This window comes from Telopea speciosissima, chromosome 4 (assembly GCF_018873765.1).
Source record: "Telopea speciosissima isolate NSW1024214 ecotype Mountain lineage chromosome 4, Tspe_v1, whole genome shotgun sequence".
Taxonomy (NCBI): Eukaryota; Viridiplantae; Streptophyta; class Magnoliopsida; order Proteales; family Proteaceae; genus Telopea; species Telopea speciosissima.
The window spans coordinates 58,049,314-58,070,253 of record NC_057919.1 but is presented as its reverse complement, the minus strand read 5'-3'; the positions used below and the strand labels follow the sequence as shown (position 1 = coordinate 58,070,253).

The following is a 20,940-nucleotide window of genomic DNA, read 5'->3' as shown; positions in this document are numbered from 1 at the left end:
TAAATAACTATACAAGTGTATTAGTAATCTAAAAGTGTCAATTGAAGTGCATCTACATTAAGTTTTTTAATTATTTGTGTTACTTACATTGCAAAAACAAGTATCATTATGGCGGATCGTGATAGACAACGTGCGAAGGGCAAGCAAAAGGTGGGGAAAGTAGTCAACAAAGGGGGCGGAGGGAACAAAGAGAACAGAGGGAACAAGAGAGACTAGCCAGCCAAGATAGGGGTGACATTGCATGGTTACATGGTACTCCCATTGATGGGGATAAGAGAAAATCTATATGTAACTATTGTACATGCAATTTATGGGAGGTGGGTCCAAGAGACTTAAACAACATCTCGACGGAGGATCTAAAGATGTTGTAGGTTGTCATATGGTCCCTCTTGAAGTAGCCAGGAGATTGGTGATAGTTTGAGGGGAAGAAAGAAGAGGAAGGCGATCAAGCAAAGGATAAGAGAACAACTTGAGGATACAGCAGGAGTTCGATGGGAGGACGAAGACGATACAATGATGATGATGATGATGATGATGACTCCTCGATGATGATGATGACATTGCATAGCTGATGACATACAAACAAGCAGAGGAGGCTAGGGATTTTAGGCGGACTGTTTCAAGGAGTAGAGTAAGTTTTCAAGATGATCAGCAGAGACAAAGAGTAGGGGGTAGTGGAGGAGCGGCGATTACGGAGGTCTTAGAACTTTGAATCCTTTTAAAAGATCACAAAGTGTGAGGGCAACCCCAACACCTCTACCGAGATCAGTACTCACCATCAACATCTCGATCCTAAATTGCATAAGAAGAAAGGAAGCGATCAACCCGTAATCAAAGGAGCATGGAAGGGGATGAAGGGATTGGTTAAAGAATCAATAGCTAAGTGGATGCTTTACCATACCATCCCAAGAACACGCACAAGGCCCCCATTATGATACCATGATAGATACCATTGCGGAGGCTGGCCCAGGATTCAAGGGCCCCACCCCATATGAGGTAATGAATGTTTATGTACCTCAACAAAAGAGTGAGATTGATGAGTACATTAGTGAGATGAGGAATATGTGGGAGACATATGGGGTGACTATAATGGCGGATGGATGGACTGGGCCTACAGAAAGTCCATCATCAATTTCATGGTTTATTGTGATGGGAGGCGGTGTTCCTCAATCTGTGGATGCATCCAAAGAGATAAAGGATGCAAAATATATTTACGATTGTTAAAGGAAGTAGTGGAAAAAGATGTAGGTATTGAGAATGTTGTCCAGTTGTAACGACAATGGAAGTAACTTCAAGCGGCGGTGAGAAGATGATGAACAATAGTAAGTACCGGCTCTTCTAGACTCCTTGTGCAGCCCATTGCATTGACTTAATGCTAAAAGATATGGGAAAGTTAAAGTTGGTGAAGACGTGGTTGAAAGTGCAAGACAAGTCACCAACTTTGTATACAACCACTCCTATGCACTCAATCTATCGAGGGAAAAATGTGGGGGTGACTTGGTTAGGCCTGGCATCACAAGATTTGCCACCAACTACATTGCTCTCAAAAGCATTGAGACAAAGAAGGTCGGGCGAGAAGCATGTTTGCTTCGAGGAGTGGTTTGAATGGAAGGGTTCCAAGACGCAAATGGGAGGGAAGCACAAACAACGATGTCATCCGAGGACTTCGGACCAAACTAAGCAAAGTGGTGAAAGTTTTAGAGCCAATAGTTAAAGTTCTACATGTTGCGACTCCGCTCAAGGGCCCAACCATGCCAGTCCTATATACTGCAATAGACTTGATGAAAGATAGTGTCTATAGTGTGGCTCCTCGCAGAGCAAACACTTCTTAGATATCATAAATGCTTCTTAGAATCAACTTATGCATCCATTGCATAAGGTGGTAGTAAATTTGTTTTATGTTTACTAATTCATAGTATTATTATTTACTAATTACCTATGCATTTGACAATACCTCTATTCTATATGTCATATTTCAGCATACTACTTAACCCTAAGTATCAATATAACAATAGGCTTGGGTTGGAAACTCAACTTATTGATGCTTGTGAAACAAGTAGTGAAGAAGTTGGAGCGGATGGTGCACTCTAAGCAATTTGCAACAATGAAGTGAGTTCATTTGGAAACTCAACTTATTCATGCTTCCAAATAAGTAGTGAAGAAGTACTTACTAATTTTCCACATGGGTGTAGATCAAGGTATTTAGGGATGCATTAGGAAGTTTTGGAATTGAGTCGCGATCAAGGCGAGCACGTGGTGATCTTGGTAATTCTTTTAAGTTCTAAATTACATATGTATTGAAATTTGAAAGTTGAAAGTTGAAACAACATTTGACACATGTCTTTTTGTTGTAAACTTGTAATGCAAATTGAATGGTGGGTGTTGTATGGGAATCGGCTGAAAACTTAAGAAGAATAGCAATTAAAGTCCTTGCCCAAACATGTTCTCGCATCCGGTTGTGAGAGGAACCGGAGTACCTTTGCGCTCATCCACTCCAAGAGGCGCAACAGTTGGGGTCTCAACGTTTATCCGACATGGTATATGTACACTACAACTTGAGGCTGAAACCGCAACACATACGCAGGACATGTGGGACGAGGGGCACCATTGATCTAGCGACATCTTTCAAGTTGACTCGAGGCGATGAGGACCCTATTGTGGATTGGGTGAGGATAGAGGTGAGCCAATGTTGGATGAGGAGGGAGGTAGGCCCGACCCATGATAACTTCCGAGATTGGTGCTGATGTGGGCGAGTATATGGTGGACGAGGGTCGGATACATGCGAGGAAGCCTCGCCATACCATTCCAGCCCGGGTGGCAATGTTCTTGATGATGAAGACGGGTCTAAGTCCTCGAAATGATGATGATGGTGATGATGGTGATCTTGGTGGTGGTGATGGTGATCTTTGGTGGTGGTAATCTTTGGTGGTGGTGATGTTGGTGGTGGTGATCTTTGGTGAAGAATTTGGCGACATGCGAGGCGTTATGTGGTAGGCCAGGAGGCCCAGGATCACGACACTGTAGAGCCACTCCGATTCACCTGGAGAGACACAGTTTGATCATGCCACACAAGATACGAGCACGTGCCCCGCACCCCCACCTCGAGAGGCCCCTACATACATACACCAGAGCGTAGGGGTCGACAAACACGCTTCAACTCGATCACATGGACATTGATAACCTATCTAGCTCTGTTGGTGGTTTGAGTATGGGTGATAGGGAGGAGGGACCGATCAACATTGGCGTGCCCCATCTTTTGACGCACAGCCACTCCATTGGCATCGGATTATGGTGCATCACAACCTTACGGTGGATATGGATATGGATCATCATCATATGGGCGCTTTAGTGGGGTAGGGGACTATGACTACGTCCCAGTCCCAGGGACATCTCGATCATCTTTTGTAGATAACATCGTTGCATACCCTAGTGGACCTAGCTACCAACCTCACCACCATACATGCAGCCAATGCCATCGCCTCTTGCGCCGGCGCCAACATCATATCACAAGGATCATCTTCTTCACTGATCGGATCGATTGGTAACCCTAGTTTATATCCTAGGATAGGTTACCTACGAGATGTTGATGATTCCATTTACGTGACACTTGTGGATGACTACACTCGTTTCTTCTCCGATTCTATACCGTGGTCCACATATGTCCTTCAAACAGAGCAATGGACGTCGACTCGGCGAGGCATGAGTGGGATTGATCCAGGGAGGCATAAGCGACTACTATTAGTAGTTTAGCACTTGTAATTTGTAACTTAAGTTGTGATTTCATTAATCTATGTGTATTTAACTATTTATACATTAGGGTCGGCACGTATGTCAATCAGGGCGCAAGCCCAAAACACCAATTTGAATTCACATTTTTACAATTTTATGGTTTAAATGTGTTTATTAAGCTTAAATAAGGCTGTCCACGGAAGTTTCGGCCTAGATATGGCCAAATACCCCGAGATGGACCCCGAAATATTGCGAGAAAAAATGCAATATTTCGGGCATATTCGCGATATCTCTGATATTTCGGATATCTCGGTAGGCCCGAGATACCGATATATCGCGAGATATAGTACTATGATCTCAACACTCCCCCTTAAGTTGGGGCATAGATATCACACATGCCCAACTTGACTAGACTAGGATAAAACAACTTCCCACTCAACCCTTTGATGAAGACATCAGCCAGTTGATCTCCGACTTCACAAAAGGAATACAAATCTGCCCACTCTCTAACTTCTCCTTGATGAAGTGCTGCAATCTCCACATGTTCGGTACGGTCATGCTGAACTGGATTGTGGGCAATGCTAATTGCTGCTTTGTTGTCACAGTACAACATCATTGGAAGATGAACAGAACCACGGATATCAAGGAGTAAACTCTGAAGCCACAGTAACTCATATATGCCCTGGGCCATAGCACGGAATTCAACTTCAGCACTAGATCTTGCCACAACATTTTGCTTTTTACTCCGCCATGTGACTAGATTTCCTCCAACAAAAGTACAATAGCCGAAGGTAGATTTCTGTCGGGTTACCACCCGATCGCATCTGTGTAAGCCTCAATGCGAAAATGGTCATGAGGAGACAAAAGGATCCCCTTTCCTGAGCTGACTTCAAGTAATGGAGAATACGAAGAACAAGAGCCATGTGAGTGGAATAAGGATCACGCATGAACTCGGCTCACAAGACTCACAAGCAATGGCAATATCCGTCCGGTGTGGGAGAGATAAATCCGCTTGCCCACCAATCGTTGATATCTGCCCTTATCAACAGCTTCACCATCCTTCTCTTGCAGACGGGTAGTAGCTTCCAAGGGAGTATTACAAGGATGACAACCAAGCAAACCAGTCTCTGATAGTAAATCTAGAACATACTTTCTTTGGGAGAGAAAGATGCCTTTTGGAGAACGGGCAACTTCAATCCCAGGAAAATATCTTAGCTGTCCTAGATCTTTTATGTCAAATTCCCGTCCCAAGAAAGCCTTCAGTGAGAAACTTCATCTCAGATCATTACGATCCACAACTATGTCATCAACATAAACTATGAGAAGAGTGACCTTTTCTCCCTTTCGCTTGATGAACAGAGTGTGATCAGCATGACTCTGTTTGTATCCATAGGAGACCATGGCTTTATGAAACCTACCAAACCATGCCCGTGGAGATTGCTTCAACCCATAGAGTGCCCTTTTGAGCCTACAAACTTTCCCATGGGTATTGTCAAAGGAAAAACCCGGAGGAACATCCATATAGACTTCCTCTTCCAACTCCCCATGAAGAAATGCATTTTTTACATCCAATCAGTCAGAGGTCCCACCAAAGTTGACAAAGACAAGACAAGTAAGATCCGGACAGTGTTCAACTTCGCAACAGGGGCAAATGTCTCCTGGTAGTCGATCCCATAAGTCTGAGTGAAGCCTCTGGCCACAAGCCTGGCTTTATATCTATCCACTGTTCCATCTGGCTTCTGCTTGACAACAAATACCCATTTACACCCGACTGGTTTCTTACCCGAAGGAAGAACAACTAGCTCCCATGTCTCATTTTTAAGTAAGGCCATCATTTCTTCCATCATGGCTGCTTTCCACTTTGGATCTGCAATCGCCTCCCGCCATTTCCGAGGAATAGAAACAAAGGAAAGAGAAGAAACAAATGCACGATAGGAAGGAGATAAAGCATCATAGGAAACAACATTGGAGATGGGGTGTTGGGTGCATGACCTAACGCCTTTACGAACAGCGATAGGTAAGTCAAGGGAAGGATCCTTACCAAATGATGTAGTAGGGTCTGGATCTGGATCAAGTGCAGACGATTGTGGAGGTGGTATGGTGGTGGTGGTAGTCTCAACTTGTCCTGTGCGCTCCCAGGTATATACCTTATCACCAGGGATTTGACTGACTGGTCTATGCTCCCCCTGAATAGGAGCCACTATAAGAGCTGAAGTTACAGAGGGCTCCCCCTAAATAGAAGCCGGAAGAATAGCAGACACATCTTCAAAACCCTGATCCTGCTCCCCCCTGAAGAGGTGTTTGGGAATAATATGACAAGGACTCATGGAAGACAATATCCATGGAGACAAAAGTACGACGAGAAGGTGGATGGTAACACTTGTATCCTTTTTGGGTAGCAGAATAGCCCAGAAAAATACACCGAATGCTCCGTGGATCAAATTTCCCATGAGGATGATGATTGCGGACATAGCAAACATAACCAAAAACTTTGGGGGGAACCACAAAGGAGGAGGAACCCTGGAGGAGATCAACGGGGGAACGACCATCAAGGATACGGGTAGGCACACGGTTGATGAGATAAGCAGCAATAAGAATGGCATCACCCCAGTAGTGAGAAGGAACCTGCCGTGCAAACATAATGGCCCGGGCTACCTCAAGGAGATGTCTATTTTTCCTTTCAGCAACCCCATTCTGGGCTGGTGTGTCAACACAGCTGGTCTGATGGACAATACCACGTGCAGCCAAATAAAGTTGGAACTGACCCTCCATGTACTCTTTGCCATTATCACTGCGTAAAATGCGCAAGGTGGCATTGAATTGGGTTTGAACCATACGATGAAATAACTGAAAACAGCGGAAGACCTCACTTTTATGGCTCATCATGTACACCCAAGTGGCACGAGTATAACAATCAATAAATGAGACAAACCATCGATGACCAGAAAGGGAAGTACAACGGGCAGGGTCCCACACATCAGAATGAACCAAAGCAAAAGGAAACTCACTTCTTTTATTTAATGAAGAATAACTAGAACGAGTCTGTTTGGCCAAAACACAAGCCTCACATAAAAACTCATTCCTATTACAATGCTTAATCAAGCTCGGAAACAAAAGAGACAAAGTACTAAGGGATGGATGACCAAGTCGGCAGTGCCAGAGATGCAGGTCAGGGGACGAGGTGGACTGTAAATGATGAGCTATAGAGGAAGCCGAATGCAAAGTAGAAGGCTGACCCGGGTCAAGTAAGTAGAGACCACCCTGCATCTTACCACCCCCAATCATGCGCCTCGTCTCCAGATCCTGTATGAATAATTGAGAAGGGAAAAAAGTCAGTTTGCAGTTCAGATCTCTAGTTAGACTACTAATAGAGAGAAGGTTGGTAGAAAAGGACGGAACATGCAAAACAGATTTTAATGAAAGGGTAGGTGAGCAGCGTATGGAACCCTTCCCATTAATAGGAGAAAGGGAACCATTAGCTACTCGAACATTGTCTTTGCCAGGAAGATGGAGAATAAAGATGAAATACATGGGAGCGCCGATCATGTGGTCGTGGCACCGGAATCTATAATCCAAGGATCGAGACAGCCGATGCACACGACTCACTGACGGAGTACCGAGGCAAAATTAGAACCAGGAGGGGCAGCAAGTGTAGATGCCGTAGTGGAGGCAGCGGAAGAGGCCTGTAGCATGCGACGGAAAGCTAGGAGCTCATCCCGAGTAAGCCCAATGTCAGATGAGTAGGAGAATCAGCCATATGAGCCTTGGGCTTAAACTTCCCACGGGCTTTCTTTTCCTCAAAATCAGCAGGCTTCCCATGGAGCTTCCAAGATTGAGCCTTAGTATGATAGAGCCATTGCAGTGTTCACACTTGACAGGACCTTTAGGGACAGCAATACCACCATCGATCAGTGGTAAGAGAAGGAGTCTTGGAAGCAACTTGCAAGGCGGAGCGATCAACAGAGAGGAATGCAGCATAGCAGCCCGACGAGATTCCTCATTATGAACCAAGGCAAAGGCCTGCTCTAGGGATGGAAAAGGGGACTGCCCAAGTACTTGCACCCGAATAGGATCAAACTCTATATTTAGTCCAGCCAAAAAATCATAGACACGTATTTTGTCAACGTGTTTGCGATAGGCAGCCAGATCAGTAGCAGTAGAGGGCTGATAGTCGGAGTAATGATCCAATTGCTGCCACATGTTCTTGAGGGCAGCATAGTATTTGGAGACAGAGAGCTCCTGTTGGGTAGTGGCATTAGCCTCCTTTCTAATCTCATAGACCTGTGCATCATTCCCCGTGCGACCATAAGTCTCTTTGGCACCATTCCAAATAGTATGGGCAGTATCCAGTAGAAGAAAATTGTCTGAGATATCCCATTGTATAGAATGGATCAAGTAGGACATCACCATCGCATCATTCGATAACCACTTGTTGAGCTGAGAACCCTCTTCCACTGGTTTAGTTGTTGTCCCAAGAAGATGGCCAGTGAGGCCACGGCCAGCTACTGTCAAATAGGTAGACCGAGACCACTTCAAGTAGTTAGAGCCATCAAGTTTGATTGGGGCAGCAAGGGGAAGAAAATCAGTCCCGGGCTGGCCATCAATGCCAGAAGAGGCCGAAGAAGAATCTGAACCAGTTATTGCAGCAGGTAACCAATCTTCAATGAAGCAACAACCAGCCAAAAAATATCCAAAAAAAATTCTGGAATCGACCCCCAATAGAAAAGGGTTGTATTGGAGCAAAAAATCTCAGATATGTAGGCTGGGAATGATGTCAAATGAAGGCAGCAAGGGTGCCAATCAGATGCAGCAGGAACCAGCAGCCCAACCCCAAGATCGATTAATGTCAGGGTTTTGAAAAAAACCCTGAGAAGAGAGATCGATAAGGGGCTGGGGTCTTCAACCAATCTGATGAAGTGAATAGGGGCTGAGAACAATATCAAATAAAGATCCCACAACAGAAGATGCAGCCGAAACAGATGTAGAGGCCTGATCTCCTAAAAAAATAGGAATCTTCAAATCACAGACAGTGCTTCAGTTCCACTCGATCCAAAAAAGAGGCATAAAAAAGGAGGTATATTGGGGCAGCAGCTAAATCATTACGATCACCTCAGTAGTGCTGCCCTAATGGGAGACGAAGAACCAAAAGAAAGGAAGAAAGAAGAAGGGAAGAAGCTCGATGGAGGGAAGGAGAAAAAAAATTGAAGGGAGGGAGGTGGGTTTTGAAAACCTAGATCAGAGTGTATTTGGCTCTGATGCCATGTTAACAAAACAGGAATTTCGTGAATGGCTTGAATGATCAATGAGATCAGTCAAGCTCTCTATTCATAATAATAATAATAAAAGAGATTACAAAGGGAAACACTGTTCACGACACTGTTCACGTGAACAGTGTCACCGCCCAAATTACAATCCTACCCTTGCTCAAAAGTACATAAATAAAGCATAAATAAAAAACCAAAAATACCCTTATAATATCGGGTAACACATCTCAACAATCTTAAACAAATAGGGGGTGGAATATACAACATGAAGTTCATTGGTGGCACCGACATGGAAGGATATTATCACCATAGGACAAGATCTCGGCGAGATCTCACCGAGACCTCGTAATAATTTCGGTTTCGTCAAGTCTCAAAACAAGATGGTAGGCTATACAGGATTTGTGTAAGATCTCGGGTTATATCTCGACCTCGGTTCGACTCGGTTCTATAAAAAGGCATTTTCTCGGCGAGATTTCGACCTCAACTCGAAATCTCACCTTTCTCGTTCTGCTGTAAAGGAAAAACACCTCCAAGTGAGGGTTTTGGTGCTTTTTTTTTTGGCAAATCTCACACTAACTGAAGATTAAAGCTTGGAGAGTCAAGATTGAAGCTTCAACATCAAGAGAAGGAGCTGCATTGCATCTCAAGAACATCAAGTTTCAACATATCATTTAATCTGTCTCTTTCCAAGTTGCTAATAATTATTAACAAACCGTCAAACCATCACCACGTATGATTATAAATATGATGCCTAATGCGTAAATGGTCTATGGTTTGATGTTTTTTATTCCTAGTGCTTAATTAAGTTGTTTTACAAATCTACTTTAATTATATGAGTTCTAAATATTGTGTGGAATGGCCTAGGGTAGAGCTCACCTACGTCGTAGACTACCAACCTAGGGTCCAAAGTCAAAGTACCAATTTGGGTTTGAATTTGTAAAAACTAATGTTTCCATTGTGTTTAGAAGGCCTAAAATAGGGTGGATGTCAAGTTTCAGGACCTATCTCGGCCAATTGGCCACCCAGTCAAGACAGGAAAAAATACACCAACTCGCCGAGATCTCGGCAGAACTCGGTTTCGTGGCCTGGCGAAACCGAGAACTAAAACCTTGATTATCACATGGAGATAGAGAAGCTAAGGATACTGCAAGCATGACCCTGTGGTCTTGATATTCTGAGGGATTTGGAAACCCTAGATATAAAGATAACTAGTGGACTAAAATGTTCTAAAAGTTTTAAAACTTTTTTTCCTGGGTACTTATGCCTCTTTTCTTTTTTTCTCTTTTTTTTTTTTTTTTTTTTTTTTTGGGGGGGGGGGGTGAGAACAGTCCCAAAGTAGGCTCATGATTGTAATAAAATGAGCTGAGTTTTGGCCACGGTAGATCTACAAGGTGGGGAACAGACTGAATGACAAGATCCACTTCACAACTATTGCTACCTACGCATATTCACAGAAAATATCATATGTAGGCACTATGGGATGCCACAAGAATTAATCTTTGATCAAGGCCCTCCCTTCAGAAAGGAAGTCGAGGCAACACATGACCATTTAAGTATCCAAAGACATAGGTCTTCACATACCGATCATAGACTGATGGAGTGGTCGAAGCAACTAACAAGAAGTAAAAGTTTACTAGGACACTTAAGTTACTGTTGAATGCATGGATTTAAAATTCAATCAGATTTGGTGGAAGTGGACGATTCAAATTGGAATCAGGGTACCAGTGGAATTGATCAACCATGATTCCGATCGGATTACCATTGGACTAGGACATGAATGCAGTTAGATCTTAATTATTACCATTTTATTTTGTAAGGAGGCAAAATAATGATGGGGAATTGACGTCATTGGTCAAGTCAATCCCAAGTCTTCCCACAGTCATGACTACATCTTAAGAGGCACAGTCATTTGCCAAGCTCACGGCAGCTAAGACAGCCAAATTCATCACAGAAAACATCATCTACAGGCATGGAATGCCACAAGAACTGATCTCTGATCAAGGCCCTCACTTCAAAAAGGAAGTCGAGGCAATGTGTTACCATTTAGGTATCCAAAGACAAAGATCTTCCCTATGCAGATGGAAAACAGAAAGACCATCACACATTCATCTAGCCAATGGGTTCTTAGGTTTTCTGATAATCTGATGCGGCTCTGGGGTCCAGAAACCCTAATTGGATCACTTACGGGCCCACCCAAGTGTTAGATAACTCAAATCATAAGCACAAGTGGCAAAACAGTAAATATTTTAAGTTTTATAAGAGCAATGGCAGAATAGTAAATAACTAAAAGTTACAATGGAATGGCAGTATCATAATTAAATGAAATTCAAGCAAACAAGAGGAAAGGAACAATTCGTGGGTGGAGGTGCACTGGCAATAGGGAGGGTAATTCTGGAATTAAAATTGAAAAAGATAATGAATGAGATTAATAAGAACTAAAGGGCATGTTTGTAAATGGATCAATGGGGCTTTGTTTATTATTTCAAGAACCCATCTTCTTAACCCTCAATGAAGAGAAAACCAGCGTACCAGGAACCACTTTGATTCAGTGCTCTCCTCTTTGTGAGATCTAATCGATTAAATGCTTCAAGCATCAAATCGCTTCACCAAACCCTATCGAATCCAGCCAGATGTAATTCCAATCATCAGCTATCAATTGAATGGTAAACCCTGAAACCATGGACCGGCGCTTTGCACCTGAACTGAATTCTGTTTGGAATCTCACCACAGGAGGGGTTTTATGGGAAGAGATGCCAGAGATTTAGGTTGCCTAGAGGAGGACAATCAGTAACCAGATTCTCGAGTTAAAGAAATCAGGAATCAAGAGAGCTCAATTCCACTTTCACTGTTCTGCAACCCACGCCAGAAACAGAACCACAAGTGAGATAAGAGGGAAGAATACAAAGAACAATAATAGAAGAAGAGGGGTATCGCCGGGAAGACAGAGAGAGAAAATAAAGGGAAGGAGAAGAAGAAAATATCAGAAGAGGGGAGAAGAGGTCACACGACCATTGTTATCGTACCAGTCGGCACCCCAAACAGCTCAAGAAAACTTCATTCTTTTCAAATCTACTTCCATTGTTGGGTTACACATCTATTTATAAAACCCAAGACTCCTAATTAAGACTAATAAGAATAGAAACTAAACAAAACTCAAATTGGAAACTTCCCTACATCTAATAGCTACCCCAAAATAAATGTTACATATATTTTCCAAATAAAATAAACCCTAAATATCCTACTGAACCAGAACAAGGTTGGGACCCGGTTCATCTTGGTTTGGGTTCTCAAACAAGTTCGGCCCGGCCCATGGAACAGCTCCTGCATCATTTCCTTTTTTGTACATGTTATCTATATCAGAAGTTTAAAATTTGAAGTCCCTAACATGTTGAAAACATCAAAACTGCATAATTATAGAAAAAAAATCACACAAATTAAATGCATGCCATAGAAACACATCAAACTTATATCAAGTGAACTAAATTTCTTGTCTTACCTATTTCCATGACAGTATATAACACAGGGGAGTGTCTTTCCTTCAGGGACAATAACAGGCACGTAATGACTACATTGAAGCACGTTTCCTCGGCTGTTAGTAATCTGTTTCATGTTTAGAGCTATTTCTGTAAGTCTATTTATAATAATGTTTCAAGTTACTAGAAAAGCATAAAGAAATCAACACTTGACCAAAGAAATCTATTACAGATTACGTTTCTCAGAATAAAGCAACCTTATCAGAAAGAAAGTTTCTCAGAATAACATAGGACCTCTAGTTAAGAACAATTAGTATATATCCTGTGGGGAAAAAAACATAGATAGTAATATCCATCTAAAGCATAGTTATCAAGACGGGAAGGCGGCCATGGCGTTTTAGAGGGTCAAAAATCAAGGCGACACTGCCATGGCAACCAAGGCTCCCGCCTAGGCGACCAAGGAGTCTGGACGCCATGGTGTCGCCTTGTCGACGCCTTGATAACTATGATTTAAAGAGAGGACAACAGCATGAATGTGTGTCATTGGACTCTGACAAGTCAATATCAGCATTTCTATCAAACCATTATCACAACTATTTAGGAATGTCATGAAGAAAAACTAAAAAGCAAGCATACACCTTATGGGTTATGGGCCCGATAATCAAAGCTGAAATTCAATCCCCTCAAACCAGTGTTTTCAAGGGCCACTGGACCACGTGGTTGGACCATTGGCTATCAGGCCACAATGACCAAACGCGTTCCAAGAACTGCAGAATAGTCAATGGACTGTCTGATTTGTGATTACTCCATCCATTACCCTCTCTTTTTTGGGTGTAGAGCGGAAGGTGAGGAAGAGTCTCAAAACCGAAACCTCTTGGGAGATGGGCCATACCGCACCATGCTCCATCAACTGTGCTAAGAAGTTATCCTCAAATTATTTTGCTTTTTCCCTCTCTTTCACTCCCTATATATATTTATACCTTTCTATAATGGATGTCTTTTCCTATATAGCTGTATTTCGTGAACTCTAGACTTTACAATCTTCCACCTTAAAATCACTTAAACAACCAACATAACCAATTGGATATATTTAACCTCATTTTACAACCTTCAAATCCTTTGGCAGATTACACCTCTAATTTTATAACTGCTAATTGACCGATCATTTCGTATTGTTAGAGAGAAAAAACTCTCATTTACCAATCAATTCAATTCCTTCCTTTTGGCCAGAATTCTCTCTTTTACTAAAGCCTAAAATTGCCAAAGCCCAATTGATTTCATCAAGTTCTTGTACCATAACCCTTAAGCATACATAGGTACTTTTCCCATTGATTCTGTTCTTGTCTTCTTGCACTATGGATTTCTCTTTTTTAAGGTTGAACTTACTTCTACCAAATTCCATAGAAATTTCAGACAAACTTGAAGAAATTTCAAATAATTTTCTGCCTAAAAAAAAATCTTACATTATAACCAGAGATAGAAAGACAGGAGAGACGGAATAATTGTATTTCCTACAATTAAATAATAGGTTTAGGAAAAGTAAGGACACACCAGCATTTTCTTTCTAAGAAGAGAACATATATTTACCTCCAAGTCTTTCCTTTGAAACCACTGTCCCTTTAGCATAAACTCTTGATCCAGTAAATCATTTTCTGGGATATATTCAGCTCTGAAATCGAAAATGCAAAATATCCAGTAAAAATGAAAGAACCGAAAGGGAAGACTTCCAAGACATCATATGATAAACAACTTTTGAATGATTTCCAATACAATATTCCCCATATTTTCAACATATGTGCAACTTGGACAATGTGTGTACTTGATAACTGGTTGCATTTAGCACACAGAGGTAAGCAAATTCCCTATGGTTCCAACAGCAACAACTTCAGTCAACACCAACAACAGAGAGGGCAGTATGCACCAAGCTAGAGTTATCAAGTAGAACCCAAAAGTTCCTTAACAGGGCCAAAAAGATCAAAGGAACCATGAACTTTGTCATCTATAAACTAAATAGTGAACAAGATGTAAGCTGTTAGACCATGTTTGACTGAAACAATGATAATGGCCATTGGAGTTTGTTTCCTATAATTTGAAGAAAATTAATTCAAGACCCGCTGTAAGTTGAAATACTATTTAATCTTCTGCCAAATTTATCAAAAGCTGGATTTTTAGTGGGAGTGAAAAACTCCAGCAAGCAAAAAATTCTAGCAATGATGATTACTAGTAAGGAAAGAACGCCTATTAGAAATATTTGTTTCTGACTAAGGAATCACCACTTGTGTACAGCAATGAACCAACACCAATTGTCAGTACATCCTAGTCCATTTTTGGAGTTTGTTGGAGCAGAACTACAATAATTTCAATAGGATGGTTCATTTTCTCACCTACTCTTCTTTATAGGCTCCCTAGATCCATTTATTCTAAATGTTGACAGCTGCTCACTTAGGATCCAAGAGACATCATGAATTGGTAGTGTATTCACATACTGGAGTCACTCAACAGGCAGCACTATATTTGTTCATTCAGGTCTTACAGGAGTTGGTGACTGTTAGGGTCAAACTTCTAGCTCTCTTTCTTTAAATCACGTTAGTTGTACATCTGTGTGGGATAATACTCTGATTGTCATTTGTTGGTACAATACTAGGTTCTTGCCCCGTAGGCCCTTGACACTGCTTGAGGATAAAACCCTGGTAGCCAAGTTGAACTTGCCCAAGTCAGGCAACAAGATAACAGACCAGTGTTACGACTCCAAGTGGTTAAGAGCCTAACTTGATGTGCTTCCATCAGTCCTATGATTTTGGCTATTGGTTAAGTTCCAAATAATTGCATACAATATGAAATCACAAATTCAAGTGGTAGAAGATAGGAAGGAAAACCTAGACCAAACTGGTAGCCACCACAAGGGACGGTGCTACACTGCTACCTAGAGTAGAAACTACTGTTTGTGCCACCACAATTCAACAGGCAGAAACCCGGTTGAGGGAAAGAACCGCTATTGGAAAGCTATCTGAAATGAGTGTAGCAACAAGAGAGGAAGTGTGTTGGAGTGTTACAACACCAAGTGACTGAAGGCCTAATTAAATGTGTTTCCATCAGTCATAGGGCTTCTGAAATATTGGTTAGGTTTTCACCAACCAGCCCATAAGAAGGGGTGCCCAAGGATTATAGCATAGGAAATTCCTCACTGGCTCGTCCTTGGTTCCCCTCCCTCCCTTCTATTAGTCTCTCCTCTATCCATTTCTTCCTTAGACAGGGAGGAGGGAAGAAGTCAAGTAGAAGAAGTGCAGGGGGGGAGCAGAACAGTTCCACGGGTGCCCATTAGGTGACCTGGTAAATGGAGTTGGATGTTAGGTTTTGGTCACCAAGTCCAAATCATGAGAAGAGATTACCTAGCTCATAGAATGGTCTCCTACATGATTACCAGACTCATTTACCTTCCTAAGATTTTGATGCAGCTCATAATCCAAAGGAGGTTGTTATAACTGAGGTTTTATGAACCTTCTTCCCCCCCCCCCTCCTAAATTGAACACAATTTTTGCAATTCATCGCTCATTAATCAACAAGCCTAAGTGGCTAAAACATTGATGACCACCTTCAAGGTACTGCATTTTACATTTTGGGAATTCAAGCTGTTGGAGATTTCAGTCATTACCAGCCTATCACCCATATACCCAAAAGTTCTTCTCCAGGTGGCAAAAGAGAGGGGTACTGACATGACCCAGGGTTATAATGCCACTACTGATTGAATGACCAAGTTTTCAGCTTTTAAGTAAAATCTAATATCAATCTCTGGAAAGCCCAAAGTGATCTACAGAGAATCGGGGTTATAACTGCAAGTTTTGACTTATGATTTCTGAATTAGTTAACTGTATCCAAAACTATCAAGGTTGCATAGTGCCCAGCACATAAAAATAAAATGTGTATGAGAGAGAGAGAGGTGACTCATGTTAGCAATTTTAGGCCAAATTAAAACATACAAAAGACAGTGCAGAAGAAACAATATATACTTCGGCAACAACTAAAGAAATGCTTCAATCTCACATGATCCCACATATAGAATTCGCATAGAAAATCAAAGAAAACAAGAAATTCAAGTCCCATAAAATATTGATAGTACAATATCCTGATGCTAAAGTAAGTCTGGTCGTAAATTTCACTTAAAAGTTCCAAACTAAAGAAACGAATTTAAATTCATTACCAACACAAGAAAACCCAAACTACACCATATACCCACCCATAAAAGAAAATTAAAAAACGATAATCGATCCGAGGATTCCCATCGTATCCACTTAACAGAGATGTAGAATAAATAAATAGAAAAAAATTAAACAAGTAAAACCCTTAAACAACCAAAGCTATAACAAGGAAGGAAACAGAAACATTGCCACCAAAAAATTCAAAAAAAAACAGAGGCAGAAAAAAACAGGGAAAGAGAATTGAAATCTCAGTCTCACCTGGGAGGGCGAATGATGAAGTTGACAAGCTGCTCCATGGATCAGGTAGTTATGATTTAAACTTTAGTGCTCAAATCTGAGCATATATTCAAAAGGGTTGAGAGAGAGCAAAAACAAAAAAAACAAGAAAGAACGGACAGCGTTAATGGAAGATGTATCTCTGAAGAAGAACAACGAAGCTACACCTATATTCCATGGATGGTTCGTTGGATTGGGTTTTTATTTTTAAAATCTATTTTTCTCTCTCTCTCTCTCTCTCTCTCTCTCCTTGCAAAACAGTACAGATTACAGAAGAAAGAACAAACCCAAGTCGAGATCGACAGATGTACTCTACTTGGGCCAACTCCCAAAACCTGAAAACGAAATCTGAGCAGAGAGCAGCACAAGGGATGTAGTAGGCACGTGAGAAAGCCTTTGGCGGGGTTGGGATGACACGAATTGTCACGCTGTCCTCCAGCAATCCCCTCTTGTGGACCCCACCAATCATTATTATTATTTTTCTCATTTCTTCCTTCTTCTTTTTTTTTTTTTTTTTTTTTGGTACGATTTTTCTCTTTTCTTCTTATGTTTTACTTACATTAGCTACCGTATATTTTTGTATTGTTGACTTGTCGTACCATCTCCGGCTGCTCTTGAAATGACAGATTTAACCTCACATCCCTCTTGGTTTCATGGTTTCACCAAATGATTTCTGATTGATTTTAGCACATTTATGTACATTTGAGAATATTAAACAATTGATTTAATTAAACGATCTAATTCAATTTAGATCATTTAATTAAACGGTTTCAATTTCAAAATCATAGATGAACCATTTGTTAAATGGTTTCATGATTTCGATGTAAAGGTTTGATTCAATTTCATTAAATGGTTTTCAATTTGATCTGACACCCTTAGTTGGGGCGTAGCCTTAACTGCTATAGCCCCGATCACAACACTTGTGATAAAACAAGAAAGAAAATTCCCACTACAACAATCCAAAGCTCCGTCAATGACCCACCAAAATCTACTAGAGGGAAGAAAGAAAACCTTTATTCTGTTCTTTGAACTTCATCCCAGTGTAGAGCCAATATCGCTGGTCAATCCTTCAATAGTGGTGATGCATATAAAAAAGAATCAATGGGTGTGGGACTAACGATCACCTTCAATGTAAAAACAAAAGGGAAAAATAAAGTTGCCAAACTTCGTAGCATACATTATCACCTTCCTATGTATATTTTTCGTTCTCCTTCTCTCATTAAATGATATATTTGTTCCCTAATATGGGAAGAGAGATATAGACACATAAGGCATTACCATACTATACACAATCAGGCAACCTTCTTTCCCACAATAAATAAAATATAACAGATTTAATGAGATAAAACCACTGTTTGGATACTTAGTAATATGGTAAATCGAATCTTGTAATTTTCCCCCTTTTTTTTTCTGTGTGCCTTTCAAAGACAGCCTAACCAACGATAAAATTACACTTCTCAGTTATTTTTTAAAACTATAAAGGGCAATTTGGTAACCCAAGTCAAGTTAAAGTCCCGTCCTTCCTCAATAAATATGGTAATGGTGTATGGTAGTGGTGGACTTGGACCCTCAATTTAAAAAGAATGTTTTCCTGTCAGTGTCCGTTTTGGGGTTTGAACTTCAAACTGAACGGCGGGGGTAAAACTGTCCAAAAGCCAAAAAGCCTCGTCCGTATTCCGTCGACCTTTTCGTTTTTAAATTGAAGATGTGCCAAGCAAATGCCAACACGACCAATAAAAAAAAAGTAAAAAAAATTACAAATCAAATCTGAAAATTTGAAAGGGCGAGTGAGTTCACGGCTCTCTTTCCTATCTGTCACATGGCCAGGTCAAGTGGACCCAGCTTTAGGTCGCTGCCGTTTTGTGTGTAAATTCTTTTAGTTCATGGATTTTCTTGGGTTCACTGGAAGGCAGGGTAGCATTATAGGGCCGGAATTTCTACTTTTCATGAGGGGTGGAGCGGTTATTTTGTGCCTTTGTTTCTAGACATAGGATAGAGGACACGGTGTTTTTCAATTTTTTTTCTTTTGGGGGAAAGGGGGTGATAAGTGGCAGACAATGAATCGTTATCCACTCCTGTTATAGTACGGTGCTGTAATGTATTGTGCGACGACTGCAGAGGCCATGTCAATCATGTGGGACCCATTATGCCACATGGCCTCTACAGTGCTGCATGATGTGTTACAGTACCATGCTGTAATAGGAGAGGATAAAAATTGGCAAGCAGCACCCATGGGGCACAGAATGAGGCATCATATAAGAGGGGCATGTGAGTTAGGGGGAAGAGAGATAGATATATAGGACGCTAGCCTGCAGTATGCGGGTGATGTGCTAGCTTTTCCTTTTCTTTTTTTTTGTTTAAGTTCATGACCATAGATTACAAATCGGAATTTGGATTTGGATTGGTCCTGGTTGATTTCGATTCATATCAAATCAGACTATTAAGATCAATCTAAATCAATGAAAAGGTTAGAATCAACCAAAACATGCCCTAACCCTAGTTTACACACAAGGATCAGATGAGCTAGATTGAATGGAATTGGGATTAGCTTGATCTAATCCCGATTCTTAAAATGTTGTATATGACTCTTCCGAGTGTTAAAATATAGTAACAAAAAAACAATAATGAAAAACACACGGGTCCTTCTAGGCATTACTATGTCTAGTGAAATATAATGTTTCACAATTTATTATTTAAATAGTATATTGATTAGCCCATGTGATATTGATCAAATTTTATCCCAAAATTAGTAAGGAAGTGATTCAAACTCTCATTTAAAGTTTTAATAAAATTATCAAAATACCCTTAAATAGAAATGAATATAAAATACAAAACGACTTTTTTTTTTTGTAGAAAAGTTCCTTGGATAGGACGCAGGGGCCACATCTAGACACATTAGGGGGTGAAAAATGACCGCCCCACCCCCATGAATGGCGGAATTTGGAATTTCTGCCCCCCAATGTGCAAGTCCATGCGTGTGGTCCCTGCGCTCCCATGCAAAAGACGTTCTCCCTTTTTTTCTAATAAAATTTCAACTACTTCTTCTACTCATCTTAAGCTGAAATTAAATCAATGAGATGCTTATCTAATTCTCATTCACAAAGATGGATCGAGATCCTCTCCAGCGCAGTTGTGCACCGGACGGTGTCCAGCGCACATCATGCGGCTGGGTCCTTCGATCAACACCACCGCACACATCTCGGTGCAATGGCGAGTAGATCGAGATCTCCCCAGCCGGACGATGTGCGCTGGACATCATCCCGCACGGGAGAGGATCTCAATCCCACAAAGATGTACTCATGTACCCATGTATCTCCAAATGGTTGTGGTTGAACCAGTCAATCCGGTCCGGCCTTCTTTACTTGATGGAATCATTAAAATAAATTAGATGTTATGTTAAGGACAGCTTATAGATTATGAGTCGGTCTATCTGTCTGTCATTCTACCAGCCAATACCAAACTGACGTTGACAATGGGCCAGCTGGATATGGGCATTAAAACTAACTTTATTCCAAGATCCCTTTCAAAGTTGCCCACTTAATTTTGGGCCCCCACTAAATCCAGGTGAGCTGGAGAAGTTTTCTTTATTAAGCTTCTGTGGTTCTCCTATACAAAATGACATCAGATGCACAAGAAGTACTCTTGTGCACCTACGTCACTCGGCTCGCACGCAACCCCGCCCCGTTATGTTGTGGAAGAATTGAGCTTATTGTTGGGCTGGTTATTCAGAGCCAGCAATTGACTGGCGGATTTTATTTTACTTTTTATCATGTGAGATGGAATTGGGGGTCGAATCGGTGATCGGATCAGAATTGAAAAGAATCGGTCCCAAAAATCCTAGAATTGATTCTTAGATTTGAAAATCCAGTGATCCAATCCCAAAAACCTCCAAAAATAAGCCCATTTGAACGGCCGAAGTCAGGATCCATCATGGCTGATTCAAACCAGCCGATTCAACCAATTCGATTCCAATTTGAGTTGACTGATTCGACCACTGATACT

The 20,940-nt window shown here is 41.3% G+C and overlaps 1 protein-coding gene across 1 annotated transcript in view; it reads right to left on the bottom strand.

Moving 5' to 3' along the window:
- The window catches only part of LOC122658346, a 38,983-nt gene extending 21,968 nt beyond the window's left edge, over positions 1–17,015 (bottom strand). The window contains exons 1-3 of the mRNA XM_043853262.1: positions 16,921–17,015; positions 14,054–14,135; positions 12,490–12,593 (exon numbers count right to left, since the gene is read on the bottom strand). Coding sequence (XP_043709197.1) covers positions 12,490–12,593; positions 14,054–14,135; positions 16,921–16,958 — 224 coding nt within the window. The 5' untranslated portion in view covers positions 16,959–17,015. The remainder of the gene's footprint in view (positions 1–12,489; positions 12,594–14,053; positions 14,136–16,920) is intronic.
- Between the last annotated feature and the right edge of the window lie 3,925 nt (positions 17,016–20,940).